This window comes from Liolophura sinensis, chromosome 1 (assembly GCF_032854445.1).
Source record: "Liolophura sinensis isolate JHLJ2023 chromosome 1, CUHK_Ljap_v2, whole genome shotgun sequence".
In the NCBI taxonomy this organism is placed as follows: domain Eukaryota; kingdom Metazoa; phylum Mollusca; class Polyplacophora; order Chitonida; family Chitonidae; genus Liolophura; species Liolophura sinensis.
In genome coordinates this window covers 39855304-39872807 of record NC_088295.1, presented here as the reverse complement: position 1 = coordinate 39872807, position 17504 = coordinate 39855304, and the positions used below count along the sequence as shown (strand labels likewise).

Here is a 17504-nt window from a genome sequence, read left to right as displayed (position 1 = left end):
AATTTTGTATAAGCTGCAACCTTTTATACCATCAGGTCCATCATTTCACTTCAGACCACACCAACTTAATTAGTTTATTTAGTGTTTTATCGACAAGCCGACACAAGGAAATTTAAAAATGAAATAAAAATAAAATCGAAAATCCATACTTTTATTTGCCTGATCTTAACGGGGTTTTGTGTGATTTTCCTGTTTTTCAAGGCTCCGATTAAATAAATGTTGTTTTTAACATGGGTAATCGCTGGGACAGTCCATGTTTTCTCACAGATTAGGCCCAGATGATTTTTCAGTTTTATTTTTATTCTCTCCTCCGACATTCAAAAAATATTCATTCTGCTTGTAAAACGAACATTTGCGCGGCCTGACAATGACGAAAGTGATCCCTCGCTGATGGCCAGCTAGATGCATATGCTTGGTCTATATAGGCCCTATAGCTATATCTCAGTTTTGATCTCACATGTATATAGGAATCCATACTCCCAGCTCCTGGTATAGATGGCTCCGGGCAGCGGCTTTAGGACACATCTGCAGGTTTGCCGCTATATAGGCGCCCTATACATGCTGAGGTGAGTAGGTTTCCTATATAGGCTTACAACCTTTTCCTGCACGGTTTCCTCCAGCCCTAAACCCGACCGCATGCAGTCACGTAGTACATATATACACAAAGAACTTAATTAAGCACCCGCCGTGATTTTCACTCTGGCGATTTTGTACACATGCGATTAATGTTTTTCTGTATCAAAAGAGTGTAAAATGTGACTGCATGGTTGTAAACCGTGTGACCTTTTGGCTAATGAAAAAACGACAAAATCATTGGAATCCATGACTTTTAATGATAACACACATCAATTTCTATCATCGATGGTTTTCATGTGAAACAATGGCTTTACAAGTACAGTGTAGAGCATTCATCCAATACATCAGCCCAGCAAATCTATATAAATTGGAAGTAAAATACTTATCATCAAGCCGGAGTGACCGGAGGCGGTTACCTTATCATAGTTAATACAGTTGCTATAGCATTTATATGTTCAAGAAAGCTGTAGGCCTACATGTATATATACTGATCCTCTTGTTTTCCAAACATTCATGGATATAAGAAGGGCATAGCAATTCTACGTATGTAGTGCTGGATATCACATGTAAATGGAAACATACATGAACATGTACACGTGGAAATGTATACAGAATAATTAATAGGTTGGCAAATCATCGCTTGTATAACGTGTATACATGTATATGTTATTTAAAAAGAGGTCATGCATATAGTTTTGTCAGCACTACAACTCCCGCTAACGTTACAGCCCACACAGGCGGGAATAAAGATATGTGCCATGGGTCATGATAGGCCTACAAGCTAAGTAAAACTCGGCCATACAACTAAACTCACTGATGTGTAACCCAATGAAATTGTGCATGGGCCGGCCATCTGTAGCCATTTTATGTTAGGGTGTTTTACAAGGGCTTGATAACCGAAGGATTCCTTCAGATTGTGGGCCTCGCAAAGCCATTATCTATTAAAATGCTTTAAAAGGGTTTCGTAACCAAAGGACTTCGGTATAGATTTTGGGCGATGGATGTTAGGATGGTGTACAGGGGTTTGATATCGGAAGGATTCTGTCAGGTAGTGAGCCTTGAAAATAGGCATTATCTGCTAGAATGGTGTACAAGGGTTGGATAACCGAAGGGTTCTGTCAGATTGTTGGCGTTGAAAAGCCAATATCTGTTAGGATGCTGTAAAAGGATTTGATAACCGAAGGATTCTGTCAGACTCTGGGCGTTGAAAAGCCAATATCTGTTCGGATGGTGTACAAGGGTTGGATAACCGAAGGGTTCTGTGAGGTTGGGAGCCTTGAAAGGCCATTATCTGCTAGGATGCTGTGTAAGGGTTGGATAACCGAAAGGCTCTGTCAGATTGTGGGCGTTGAAAAACCATTATCTATTAGGATGCTATACAAGGATTTGATAACCGAAGGATTCTTTCAGATTGTGTTCCTTGTAAAGCCAATATCTGTACAAGGATTTTTTAACCGAAGGATTCAGTCAGATTGTGGGCCCTCTAAAGCCAATATCTGTCAGGACGCTGTACCAGAGTTTGATATAGGAAGGATTCTGTTAGACTGTGTGCCTTGTGATTAATATCCATTAAGATGCTGTGCAAGGGTTTGGTGACCAAAGGATTCTGTCAGATTGTGTGCTTTGTGAAGCCATTATCCATTAGGATGCTGTGCAGGGGTTTGGTAACCAAAGGATTCTGTCAGACTGCGGGCCTTGCAAAGCCCTCATCTGTTAGGATGCTGTACAAGGGCTTGATAACTGATAGGGTTCTGTCGGATTGTGGGCCTTGTAAAGCCAGTATCTGTTGGGATGCTGAAGAAGGGTTTGTTACTTGAAGAATACTATTGTCGGCCATGTAAAACAAATATCTATTAGCATGCGTTATAAAAGGGTTTGATAACAGAATGATTCTGTCAAATTGTAAGCCTTTATACATCATCCTATCACGGAGAAACAACAAGACATCAAACAATACCGAAGCTGTATGATTCAAGGTCACTCAATAAGTCCAATCAAAGTGAAGTAGCTGTGCAATCAAGAGTGTTTCACTCTTGTGGTATATCTATATTGACAAAAGAAACTCTTTTGAATTTTATGTATCTATAATGAAACCCGTTGGAATTCGAGACTCCTTTGCAGTTTGTGTATATTGATTCTATTGTGATCATTCGAGGAAGAGCATCTTCCCATGTGGAGAGTTATTAGAAATCACATTTTACCGGCTGTTACTGGGTATGTTACATAATTCTTTCTTTTTTTTTTACATCTTTTCCTTCCTAAACGCTTATTTCATTTGGCCTTCGCAGCAATTTCATTCTTACTTTTTTTTCTATACTTAGTCGTTAAAATGGTATCCTTAGAAACCAACAAAACCAAAGAAAGGCATTTCATTTCTTTGATCTAAACAAAGACTGCTACATAACCAGAGAAGAGCCGGTTGCCATTGCCGACAAAATCTCCTCCATGAGCAGTGCAAATGACCCAGAAAGGGAATCCACAAGTATGAGTATTTTTGCGATCCTGCGTTAAAAACAATGCCCAGTGATAATAATGGCTATCTCTTGAATCCGGTTTTGCAAGAGGAGGGTACTAGTAGGCCTAATAAAAACTAGACAGATCTTGGAAAAAGTTCTGGAGTATAATTCATTCACAGCTCTATATATTCAGAATTCTGTGGTCTGTATTTTGTGAATCGAATCAATCCTATAAGTTTAGGAATTATTCTTGTGATATCATTGTGAAAGTCAGCATAAATACCGTGAAGAATTGAAGAAAATAACGTTGGCATTGCTATATCAACTGCAGTATATACACCAGAAGTACGTAAGATGTACAAGGGCATGAGGTACAAGAGCATGAGCTATAAGGGCATGAGGTACAAGGTCATGAGGTCTAGGGGCATGAGGTACAAGAGCGTGAGGTATAAGGGCATATATATATATATATATATATATATATATATATATATATATATATATATATATATATATATATATATATATATATATATATATATATATATATATATATATATACCACAAATGTGTTTTGTTAAAAAAGAAAGCAAAAAGAGAATCCACAATGGAATGTTGTTTTTGGCGTTATTATTATTATTATTATCAAACGTCAGGTTTCTCCGTAATTGATTAAGATCCGCGGAGCACGAGATGTAGCATTTACTGTATACTTTGTTCAGGATATAACGTCTTTGGTTTCTACTACAGGTAGAGATGACAACTTATGGGCCAACTGGTAACGTAGATTACATCAGACTGAGTCGCCATCCTGCAGGAAAAAATACCAAATATAAACTCAAGGTTACGTGTATAATCCTGCATGTCGTCATGGTAACAGAATTAAGGCAGTCATGCATAAATCCTGCCGTCCATAATACATATATAAAACTTCAAATTCATTAAAATTTTGTCATGTTTTTGTCTTAATAAAGTTTTTCATGAGGTATAGTGAAATACGCACCTATTTTTACCATTCTCGTGATCTAGTGTGCCCTGACGCCTGTGGCGCCTCGTTCTACTTAATTCTTCAGGTAACGTTTATAGCAGAAAAATGAACAACAAAGAATAATTTTTAAAATGTATAGAGTTCGTAGAGTTTTAGTTCTTGCTATTCATATACAATTTAATTAATGCTACCACACGGCACAAAATAAAGCCATTGCCGTAATGTAAACAACAATATATGGCCAGACTGAAAAAAGCGGAATTCAACAACACTCTCTAGCTTGATAAAGTCTCTTTTTAATAAATCGTTGTAGAGACATGCGGAGAGAAATTTGCATAGCCTATAGTGTGAGATTTCATAGTTGTGTGAAATATAGTTCACTGCTGATACCTTCGTGGCCGCGGTGGTTAGCGTGCAATCGCGGCGCAATGACCCATGAACCTCTCACATTACGGTCGCTGTGAGCTCATGTTCAGTTCATGCTGGTTTCCTTTCCGGCTGTACGTGGGGAAGTCTTCCAGAAATTTGCGGATGCTTGTGAGCTTCCCCCTACGACGTCTGGCTGAGAGTATCTTACGATTCTGTAAAGAAGCAAAACTATAAGCCCAGTGAAAGTGTGTCGTTTGACTATGTGCTGAATTCAATTTTAATGTTAAGAGCTGGGTATAATTTTGTATTTTCTGCACGGTTCGTGAATTCATTAGTGCGGCTTTCCGGGTTCTTCCCGGTTTCCTCCCACAATAATGATGGCCGTTGATGTATAAGTGGAAAATTCTTGAGTACGGCATAAAACAATCAACCAGATAAATAAATAAATTCATCAAGTGCACACTGTTTGTTACATTTCAGCTATATTATATAGCGTTTATTACGTCAACTATATTATATAGTGTTTTCACACTCGTTCTCCATTTATGTGCAGGAAGATGCATACCATCACTAGTGTCTTATAATATTACCTATTCTTGATTTTATTGGATGTTAAAGTCATCTGGCCGTCAATAATGAAGGACAATAAGGTATAATGATAAACTATCATTGCGAGATATCATTCACCCTTTTATTGTAGACATTCATGCTGTAGACAGCTCAGGATGGCTTCCTCTCATATGTGGGAAGGTCTGACAGCAATCTGTAAGTTTCCCATCGGAAACAGTTGCTTCCCGACACCGGCGTATAAGTGAAATTTTCTTTAGAATAGCGTAGAACTTCAATGAAATAAATAAATAAATAAATCAAATCATATTGTAGCACGATATATAACAGTCGGTTTGTGTCGAGCTTGAACGGCTCAGGGACAAACTCCTTCAAAATGTTTCCTTTCTGTGATGGAAAGGTTATGGTTGTACTCTACTCGTTCAAATGCAGTGTGGATAACACCTATTATATACTTGACTTGGACAATGGCAGGTTAATGTTCCCAAATTAAGTTTCCCCTGTTTATAGCTAAGTCCTGCAATGGGAGGTACACTATAATAACTGCCAACGTTTAACATGTTCAAGATGTCTTTATTTTTTAAATACAGGCGTTTGTTTCATAAATGGATGGATTTATTTTATAAGTACATGGAATATTTTATAAGTACATGGAATATTTTATAAATTCATATATTTATAGCATAAATGCTGTCATTTATGTAGTAAATTAAATGGATTCAAAGGGGGTCATTTAAATATTCCAATGCATATAATTAACATTATAAATCGGTCTTATGATCGGTTGTTACATAAACATGTTTAAGTATGTTAAAATTAAACATTAAACCACGTTTATTATCTGTTGCAAGAACGCTTTGCTAGCTTAACGGCCCATACGAAATCACTCCTTCGAATGTAAAATCACGTATCACAAACCAATGAGGAAATTTCATTACAGACTTGTAATGTATACTCGTTTCGCACCGAAAGAACCGCTTCCGGCAGATCAGTCAAGTATACGCCCTTAAAAGGACAGACACAGACATAAATATATAAAGAGAAACACAGTCTAACCTATAGGTTAGACTTCATTAACAAGTGTGTTTTTTTTTGTTGTTGTTGTTTTTTTTGTTTTTTTTTTAAATTCATTTCGTACATAACAAAGTGTTAACGGTAGGTTTTATGTTTGGTGCTTAAGGTGTAGCCTGTTGGTTATTATACATCTGTCATAAGTTTGCAAGATTCTTGTAATTAGTAACAAGCCACGAGCCTCGATTCACGCGTCGTCTATCCTTCTTAGTTCAAACTTCGCGAAGCACTCTCCCTCAAACCTAGTATATGCAATATTTTGTACAAAAAAATACTCAAAAAATTCCAGTTAAGCCATGCATTAATAGCGCACTAGAAGCATAAACCGCCATTGCACAACAAAGTCTTCCGATCCAAGCGCACATCGTCTGTCATAAAGGCGATAGTGTCTATTATAAGGGTGATAACTTCATCGACTGTTGAGACAATATGACGGTTATCACGCTGCCTCTGTGAACTACCAGATTCAAAGACTAATGTTTTTGAAATTCATGGCTATTCATTCGCTCATAGCAGTATTTTGTAACCAAAGGGCCATATACCCCTGCGAATGGCGAGCTGTACATTAACTACTGTGTATGTCTATAGCGTACCACCCCATAGTGCAGTTATATATGAAAATTTATATACTTCATTGCACAAAATATAACCAGCCGCAATATTTCAGCCATATCGTGGCGACCGCAAGCGTAACTAGACTGAATCAATCATTATAGTGGCCTATATATATCTAGCTTATTCATACATGCAACCCTCAGACCTTGACGTAGACCTCTTATAACTGACACGCTTGTTTGAGCTTCTCGTCATAGGTACGGTGCTGCCATCGTTATACCAGGCGCCAGCTTGCTGGGTGGCTAAGACAATCCTGTAAAACAGGTAAACAGGTAGGAGCAGTCTTTGGATTTTTATACATACACTGTATTACATGCACATGTTCCAACAGTGGGAGTTTATTATGCATGTCGGCAACTGTTATATGCTTGAGAAACAATTAATGTTATGGGTTCATGCTAACGGCGTGTTTAGAAACTTCGATGCAATCGCCATTACAATGCCGTCACTGCTAAACTTTGCGGTTATTGTCTTGTCACTTTACCAATTAAAGAAACGTGTCGGGAAATGTCGCCTCATTTGTAGCTTGCTTAATGATTCACAACGCATCTGATGACTTGGTCGGCGGACGTACTTTGAACATTAGCTGCATATCTTGGTGGAAGGTAGGCCTATGAAGGTCAACACATTCATTTGTGTACTTTAAATCTGGCGTATAACAGGCATTTAATTGTGTCTTCGCTGGTGAAACCGTTTAGTCTTTTCATTTTTAACGAATTCAAAAAGAAAGCTTCCAAAACCACTTGGTCTGTATTCATCTACTGTACTCCTCCTCAGTTGACAATGAAAAGGAACTTGGTATCCAGGACTTCGCAAAGATATGTGATATGTAAGAATATGTAACGATCTTCGTGAAGATATATAACGACCTTCGTGAAGATGTGTTATATATGAGAATATGTGACGACCTTCGTAAAGATATGTGGCGATCAAAAACAAACATAAATCTTATTGCTATATAAATGCAGGTACCGAGCCCAGAATTTATCAGCAACAACACATGTCTCTTGAGTTCAAACACCAAACACTATCACCCCAGTGTGCACACATTCAGAAAATTCGTCCATAGATATAAAGAGCACATACTTCTTCACGTCGTTTGTAATAGACAGACACATTGACTAAAGAGGCTGTTCTCCGCTTGTAATGAACGTAATATAATCTAAATAAGACCGGCTATTGAACATACCTCGGCAATATAAAAGACGACAGAAAAGAGAGTAAAACCAGAGAAGCGACGACAGTGTGATAGTTGGCAAATTGTGAATTTTGCTCGTTGTTTTTTTGTTTTGTTTTTTTTTTTGTCCAGTTCTTTTCGTGTAGATACTCAAATAGTAGCAAATTACAGATCCCGCCTCTCGCTTGCTCGACCCCGGCTTTCAGTTCTGAGATTATCCGTAAAATAATGATCGGTGCTTTACTGGGCACTTATATTGCCTCGAACCCATAAAACATATGAACCAGATTGCCGCTCAAGAATTTTCGCTTAAATATGTAACAACAGTCACATTTATGGATAAAGGAGTGCTCGGAGCAAACCACCGATCTTTGGCAAGCTACTGGCGAACTTTTCCACGTGATGTAGATATATACCCATTACATAAAGGAATACAAGTGATGTTTTACGTCCTACTCAAGAATATTTCACGACCAGCTTTATATGGTGGGACAAAATGGTTGGATCACAAGACGGGGAAACCCACGACCATCGCTGGCTGATTTGGAACAAATATCCAACCCGTATTGATGGAAGAGAAGTGATCTTCGATGAACTATAGACTGCATGGGCAAACGGGCACATGAGAGTCATATAGACAGTCTATTGTTGTCAGATCTGTAAGGCCTCACGACTCTCTAAAGAAATAAATAAACAGATAGCTGACATGTAGACAGAGCTAATTAGCATGGAGAGCAAAACTAGTGCAGCAACGACGGCAAGATAGTTGGCAAATGGTCACATGTAATTGGTGAAACTGTGTTTCATGTCAAATTGACTCAAATAGGATTTTATTCTAACTGTTCACGTACATGAGGATTAGCTTCATTGCCAATTACATTTTGCCAATTCCAAGGAGAACGAATGCTATCCCCTAAAGAAGGCAGCAAACGGTTTCAAAAAAATAATTGCAACTCCTAAGCGGTCAAGTGATGTTCCAGCTATATACAATATCCTTTGGCTACATTACTTGCTGACTATATGATACCTTGTTATGACCTTTACTTGTCGAATTAACTTGGAAACTTGTTCATCTCGTTTGTCCACAGACGTCCAGATAGCTTCAATGGAAGGGCATGAAAACAAGGTCAGAAAGGCCTTTCGATTTTTCGATCTCGACAAAGACGGAATTTTGACTAGAGAGGAGATGATTCAAATCGCTGACAAAATATCCGCTTTGAGTAACGCCACGAAGGAAGAAGCCGAAGATACTCGTAGAGAAATGGACCAAGTGGTGCGACTTTCCTCTTCCCCGTAAGGTCAAATCACTGAGGACGACTACGTTGAACGCGATTAAAATGTTAGCCAAAAATGGCGTAATGGGTTTGAAGTAGAAATGACAAATGCTATAACAACATTTTCGAAAGACTGGATTCCAACTAAGACGGTTTTATTTCCCCAGAAGAGTTGCGGATGTACTACAAGGCGTTTGGTTATGGCGAAGACTACGACATAGACAAAGGTCTTCCAATCTTTGGACTCAAACAAGGATGGGATGATCCAGCCGAGAAGAGTTTGTGAAGGCGGCGGTAGATTATTGGGCAACGGAAACTGGCTATGAGCTATTTTATGACGTTCCTCGAAAAGTGTCAAGTTAATCGTGCTGTAGAGTTAAACTGCATTTTCGCATGATATGACGACGCGTGAATATCTATATAAACATAATATCCAAATAAATTTGAATTAATTACAATGAATTAATTACAACTAGCTCATCAATGCATCATGGAATTACGGCCGTTCTCGTCAGAAAATGATCTGCGTAAACTGGACTGTCAGTCTGAAATGAGTTGATATATAATATACACATAATGAAAACTTTGTCGGATGTGTAACATATTCCCAATGATTCAGTATATATATGCATATATATGTATATATATGCATATATAGTGTGTATATATATATATATATAGCAAACTGCTGCCATTACTGGTACGGTATAAAGGTATGTTGCACCTGTGCAACTTCCGTATCCTCAACATTTCTCAGTAGCTCTCACAAAGTATGCACAAGATCACATTTATGTTAACAGAGTACCAATAAGGCCTTTGTATTAATATACTCAAGGACGTATATTTGCAATTGTTGGTTTGATTTTTCGTGACCTTGGGATTTAGGGCATGCATGTGTAGTAAACATCAATGCATAAGAACAGATTGACTCTTCCATCTTCCGAAACGCATGGTAATTTTGTAGTGAAGCGGATTTACCGTGTTACAACGTGGTGATTTCAACCTAATATGTCCATTTTCACGATATATCAGACATGTGAACAGGAACCATAGGCTACTATCACGCTGTAGACAATTTGAACCATTTTGCTAGTGCCTTGAATTTCCTCATCGACAAATGTGCTGAAATTATATGCATATATGCGTGGCGATGACCCACTGCACCCGACAGGCTAATTAACCATGTCATATTTAGGTGACAGTTCTTTATATTTGAATTCACGCCACTGCGCATTTTCGTCACTGGTGTCACTGGTATAGCTTTAGGCTATATCACCAAGTAAGTGTATAGGCCCATGAAATGTAAGACCAAGAAATTACACTTTCTGGTCATGCAGGATTATGAATAAAAGCTGAACTTTTCTTTTCATTGTTCCCGTTTTTAATTACCCTAATCTGCAGGTGTGTCTCAAAATGTTGGGCACATATTCTAAACGAGATTACACGCATATAAAGATTATCTTAAAAGACATGATTGACGTCACAAAGGATATAGGAGATGAAAAGCCTCCTGTACATTCTCTCCTACGATTGGTTGATTTCAGTCATGCGCTTTTCTATACCCTGACAGTTTTGTATTCCTGGTACGTGTTATTTTTTTCTGCTGGCTAATATCAGTGTTTGAGATACTGCACGGGGACGTGTCTTTGATGTAGAGCCATTGATCAGGTCAGAGGCAAGTACATTCACTTACAGTGAACGACATTCACGTCATATTTTACAGCGCTTTCCCATTTGATACCCATGTGTCATATCGAGTGATTGAGTGAGTGCTTGGGGTTTAACGTCATGCTCAACAATTTTTCAGTCATATGATGACGAAGGAATCCTTATGGTGTATGTAATGTACCGCCTTGTCGCAGGACGGATTTCCACCGCTCTTTTATGCAGCGCTGCTTCACTGAGACGACTTACCGGAGATAAGTAAGCTGCCCCACCCGAGCCATTATACTTATACAGGTCAACCAGTCGTTGCATTATCCCCTTCACGCTGAACGCCAAGCGAGGAAGTTACAACTTCCGCTTTTAAAGTCTTAGGTGTGACTCGACCCAGGATTGATCCTGGATCTACCAGGATGCGGACGCTGTAACAACTGTGCTATCCGGGACGGTGTGCCAAATCGAGGCATCGTTATTCTTGTACTATATACTGGTGTCCATCTAATCGAGTTTCCCCACATTGGTCGGCTCTTCTGAGCCCATAAATCTGTATACACGTAACAGTCGTTTAATTATGGTCTGCAAATTAATGCGAACTTTGTTATAACAAGCTGTGTGAAGACAAAAATCAACGATAATGGAAAAAAGACCGCTCATCTCATTTTTTGGAAAAGCTGTCTTTGCGTCTGGAACTGACCAGAAAAGCGCAGTGCAAGATCGTGAGATTCAAATCTGGGTTATTGAGCATATACGTAAAAAGTGACTCATTTCGGGAACTCCTATCAAAAAATTAGAATCGGTGACTCAAGGAATACAGCAATGTTCATTATATATTATGATGATTTCCTATTTTTATTTATTCAAAACACTCCACAGATTATATTTATTTATTTATTTATTTATTTGATTGGTATTTCACGCCGTTCTCAAGAATATTTCACTTATACGACGGCAGCCAGCATTATTGTGAGCGGAAACCGGGCAGAGCCACGACCGTCCGGGGAAACCCACGACCATCCGCAGGCTGACGGCAGACCTTCCCATGTACGACCGGAGAGGAAGCCAGCATTAGCTGGACTTGAACTCACAGCGACGGCATTGGTGAGAGGCTTGTGGTTAATTACGCTGCGCTCGCGCGCTAACCAACTGAGCCACGGAGGACCCCTCCAGATTACATCTGTGAGCAATAGATCAGCTATATGTTATGCATATATACTCAAAGATAAACAAAAACAAACTGAAGCAGATATATGACAATCACAACGTTGAAATCAAACAGTACTTAGCAATAAACTGGTGAGTGAGACCCCTATAATTAATTACACTAAACTATTTTTCTTTAATATGTTAAAAAATGTTTGTTATGAAATCCTTAATTATGCTGTTTGTCTGACCTTTACATGTCTTTACTTGCTTTAAAATATATTCATCTTGTTTATGGACAGACGTTCTGATGGCTTTATCGGAAGGACTTGAAAACAAGGTCAGAAAGGCTTTTCGATTTTTCGATCTTGACAAAGATGGAATTCTGACTAGAGAGGAGATGATTAATATCGCTCACAAAATATCCGCCTTGAGTAACGCCACGAAGGAAGAAGCCGAAGTCACTCGTAGAGAATGGACCAAGTGGTGCGACTTCCTCTTTCCTGAAGGTCAAATCACTGAGGACGACTACATTGAACGCGGCAAGAAAATGTTTGACAAGGATGGAGCAAAGATAAAGGCGGAAGACTATACCTGCTATAACAACGTTTTCGAAAGATTGGATTCCAACAAAGACGGTTTTATTTCCCCAGAAGAGTTGCGGATGTACTACAAGGCGTTTGGTTATGGCGAAGACTACGACATAGACAAAGTCTTCCAATCTTTGGACTCAAACAAGGATGGAATGATCAGCCGAGAAGAGTTTGTGAAGGCGACGGTGGATTATTGGACAACAGACTCTGGTTATGAGTTTTTCTACGACGTGCCTCGAAAATAGGGTAAAGCGTACACTCAAAAAATTAGTTTAAGTTTAACAGAGAGACTGAGTGTTGTCTGAGTGATGCTAGAATGCATTCTGTTATTATAATATAATATTCTGTCATATTCAACATAATATCCTCTTAACCTAATGGATGTTGAATTAGTAGATTATGTGCTTTATGCTGCGGTAGCAGAATGCATTCTAGCATTACTCAGACAAAAAAACTTTCTGTTAAAATTAACAGATTAATTTTTTGAGTGTATATAGGTCTTATACTTGTCAAATAACACCATATATGAGTTTATAACAACGTAGTTGAGTTTGTAAGTGTCTTCCTTGTAGCTTTTTGTATGAACAATAAAGCTAGTTACGATTTGCAGTACGCCTCCGCAGAATTTTTCATGATTTTCAGAAGTTGTAGGTGTGGAATAGCGCGCCTTTGTAACTTAAAAAGTAGTTTATGTGTGCCTGTTTACTGGAGTAAATGGAGCAAAATGAAGTCACGAGACTATATTTATTTAATTTGTTTAACTAATTAATTATCTATTTATTTGATTGGTGTTTTACGCCGTACTAAGAATGTTTTACTTACATACGACAACGACCAGCATTACGGTGGGAGGAAAGCGAGCAGAGCCAGTGGGGAAACCCACGACCATCTGCAGGGAAAGGAAGCCTGCATGAGCTGGACATGAGCTCACAGCGATCGTATTGGTGGGAGGTTCCTGGGTCACTGTGCTGCGCTATCACGGCCACGAGAGTAAAAGCCTGAACAGACAAGTATTTTTGAAATGGATCGCACAGACCAGGCTTTTGATAGTAGGAAAATCTTGGCTATGTTGTATATTTATCGATGTAAATTTTAAACAAATACCAAAAGTTTCAGCTTTTAAATGTTTTCTGAGACAGTAGTGGAAAATTGATAAGGTGCCCTTGGCATACGGTGGAAAGTTTGGATTTATTTATTTATTTGCTTGGTGTTTCACGCTGTATTCAAGAATATTTTACTTATACGACGGTGGCCAGCATTATGGTGGGACGAAAGCGGGCAAAGCCCGGTGGAAACCCACGACCATCCGCAGGTTGCTGAAGACCTTCCCACGTATTGCCTGAAGGGAGCCAGCATGGAAAGTTTGGACAAGTTGCTTTCAACATCTCAAAGGTCTTACAGTGGAATATTGGACTCTATTTATTCCGTATATGCTTGTACACGTGTTATGATACCAGAAGTGAAAGAATGACGTTAAGAAAAAGAAAGGATAGTTAATGTTTATAAAGGTCCCTCGAACCTTAAATGTCCATGAAAGAAAAATAGATCAGTGAAACGATTTGAAATGTAACAGCGATGTGGTAAATATTACCCGGATAAATACAGCGAGAAGTGTGGTACTAAACACGGTGATAAGCAACCGTTACAGGGGCTGTGGTTGAGAGATTGGTACCAATACAGCGAGAAGTGTGGTACTAAACACGGTGATTTGTAACCGTTGCAAGGCCTGTGGTTGAGAGTTTGGTACCAATACAGCGAGAAGTGTGGTACTAAACACGGTGATTCGTAACCGTGGCAGGGTCTGTGGTTGAGAGGTTGGTACCAATACAGCGAGAAGTGTGGTACTACACATGGTGATAAGTAACCTTTTCAGGGGCTGAGGTTGAGAGTTTGGTACCAATACAACGAGAAGAGTGGTACTAAACATGGTAATAAGTAACCGTTACAGGGGCTGTGGTTGATAGTTATTTACCAATAAAGCGAGAAGTGTGGTACTAAACACGGTGATTCGTAACCGTGGCAGGGTCTGTGGTTGAGAGTTTGGTCCCAATACAGCGAAAAGTGTGATACTAAACACCGTGATAAGTAACCGTTACATGGGCTGTGGTTGAGAGTTTGGTACCAATACAGCGAGAAGTGTGGTACTAAACACGATGATAAATAACCGTTACAAGGGCTGTGGTTGAGAGTTTTGTACCAATACAGCGAGAAGTGTGGTACTAAACACGATGATAAGCAACTGTTACAGGGGTTGTGGTTGAAAGTTTGGTACCAATACAGCGAGAAGTGTGGTACTAAACATGGTAATAAGCAACCGTTACAGGGGCTGAGGGTGAGAGTTTGGTACCAATACAGCGAGAAGTGTGGTACTAAACACGGTGATGATTAACCGTTACAGGGTCTGTGGTTGAGAGTGTGGTACCAATACAGCGAAAAGTGTGATACTAAACACAGTGATTAGAAATCCTTACAGGGGCGGTGGCGGAGTGTTTGGTAAAAATACAGCGACAGTACGGTAGCAGTAGAACGAAACCGAGTTTAAAATAAATTAATAAAATGCCTAGAGTTTTCAAGTTTTTTTCACCTATTTATACAGAAGATATGTAAACACGACTGATTTGCATTGCTACAAGCAGCGAGTTCTGTGAGATAGAAATTTAAACAATAACAAGACGGCATTCTTCAAGTAAATCTGAAATACAACCCATTTCAAATCGCTGGCATATTAAATCACCCTTGTATATAGTAGTTGTATATAAATATTCATAGTTTTCATGTTCATTTATGTTTATTTATGAACGACTATTAGAAAACAAGGTTATATTTTTCACACAATCGCGTTACAACTGAAAGCTTAATTAGTAAACTTGCCCAAGCTACACATGCATATGAACTCCGTCAGTCGATCTACATGTGCAGAATACATGCGCATATACTTTGGTATTTTATTCATTTAGATAGAGTGATTTTATTTTGCGGCCCTGGATCACATCTATAATTAAAGTTTAAAAACACGTGATATATACCATCACATGTAGCTGAACCCAGCCGTGTCTAAGACTACACGGTCGATGGATTCTAACTACGTCATCGTATGATGAGACGCATCCAGAGATAGCCATATATACTTATTTGCCGAAGTCGTCGGAAACATCATTGCAGCTGTTGACGTGATCGCAGGTAAGAATTATATCTGCCTCATACTTCAAGAGCTGAAATTAAGGTAATATTTACATAATGTTATCTCAGACTTTCGTTCTTGGGTTTTGGTCTTTCGAGTGTGAACAGGTCGGAGAATACAGTGACAATAATAATTTTATTTATTTATTTGAACGGTGTTTTACGCCGTACTCAAGAATATTTCACTTATATGACGGAGGTCAGGATTATGGTGGCAGGAAACCGGGCAGGGTCCGGGGGAAACCCACGACAACAATAATTATTGTACAGGTCTATAAACGTTTACCTATAACAGACAAAATATCCTACTCTGATAGAAGAATAAAATAAATAAGTGTATGTAAGATTCATTTATTTATTAGTTTTGTGTTTAACGCCATAATCCTGAATTTTTCACTTTATGATGACGGTCATATTTATTGCTGGAAGAAGCCGGAGTCCCCTGATTACTGCTCCGCCATTCGGCACGCACCTGATAAATCTCCTGACTTAAAGCGGCAGCCGAGTCCGTCACAGCTGGATGCGAACATGCGACCTGAATGGTCAGTTGTATGATGGTCGAAACGAACCAGCAAACTAGTGCCGCAAATTACCCACAAAAGAATAGCGGTGCAAGCTACCTACCGCCTAAAAATAGCACTGCAAGGTACAGCCAAACACAGCGCTGCAACGTATCGTCAAAAGTATGACGCTACTGACAAATATAGTGCTGCAACCTACAACGCCAGTTATAGAGCTACAAGCTACTGACAAACATAATTCTACAAACTACTGCCAAACATAGCGCTACAAACTACTGACAAACATAGCGCTAGAAACAACTGCCAAACATAGCGCTCCAATCTGCTGCCACAAATAGTACTGCAAGCCCCAAAGCAAACAAAAAAGCACCTTCAAACATTTGTTTTTATGGTGGAACTTGAATCGTTGCTGGCTGAGCGAACAAATGAAATATATAGGAAACACCCTAGCGCTTCACCCTTGCCATGGCTGGCATCTGTTAATTTAATCTGTTAATTTTAACACAAAATCTGTTGTTTTAGTGAGGCTGGAATGTATTCTGCTATTGCAGTAGATTATTCCGTTAAACATAACACACATGTTATATCAGTTGTACATTAAGATTCTATTAGGCTAACGGGATGTTATGTTATAATAACAGAGTACATTCTAGCATCACAACAGACCCTCTGTTAAAATTAATAGATTAATTTTTTGAGTGTAACTTATCTTATTAGTAATTCACTTATGGAGATTTCTATTCGCCGTATCATCTTCTTACATTAACAGGCTTACAAAATGGCATCCATGGAAGTTTTCGAGGACAAAATGACGAAAGTTTTTAATTTCTTCGATTTGGACAAGGACGGCAGTTTAACTCGAGAAGAAATCATTCAAGCGTCGGATACCGTTTGTTCCTTGAGTAAGGCCACCACAGACGAGGTATCCCGTACCAGAGAGCAGTGGACCACGTGGTGTGACGCCATCTTCCCTGAGGGACGGGTTTCGCTAAAGTCATTCCTAGATCGTAATAAAGAATTGTTGTCGTCTGAGCCCGATTTAGTGAAGCAGGCAGCCAGAGATACATATAACTCCATGTTTGACAGATTGGATGGCAATAAAGATGGTTTCATTTGCCCAGAAGAGTTACGACTGTATTACAAGGCGTTTGGTTATGGAAAGGACTACAGTATATACAAGATCTTCCAACGTCTTGACGACGACAAAGACGGGCTTATCAGCCGGGAAGAATTTGTTACGGCAGGGCAGGTGTACTGGAGCAATGAACCCGGCTTTGAGTTTCTGTTCGACCCGCCAAAGACAGGCACTCGATGA

The 17504-nt window shown here is 39.1% G+C and overlaps 2 protein-coding genes across 2 annotated transcripts; both read left to right on the top strand.

Annotated features, from left to right (window-relative positions):
- The first annotated feature begins 12205 nt into the window (after window positions 1–12205).
- LOC135482193 (luciferin-binding protein-like) lies at window positions 12206–12733 on the top strand. Its single transcript, XM_064762067.1, has one exon. The coding sequence runs from the start codon at window positions 12206–12208 to the stop codon at window positions 12731–12733; it is 528 nt and encodes a 175-aa protein (XP_064618137.1).
- Window positions 12734–16967: 4234 nt separating this feature from the next.
- LOC135482185 (sarcoplasmic calcium-binding protein-like) lies at window positions 16968–17504 on the top strand. Its single transcript, XM_064762055.1, has one exon. The coding sequence runs from the start codon at window positions 16968–16970 to the stop codon at window positions 17502–17504; it is 537 nt and encodes a 178-aa protein (XP_064618125.1).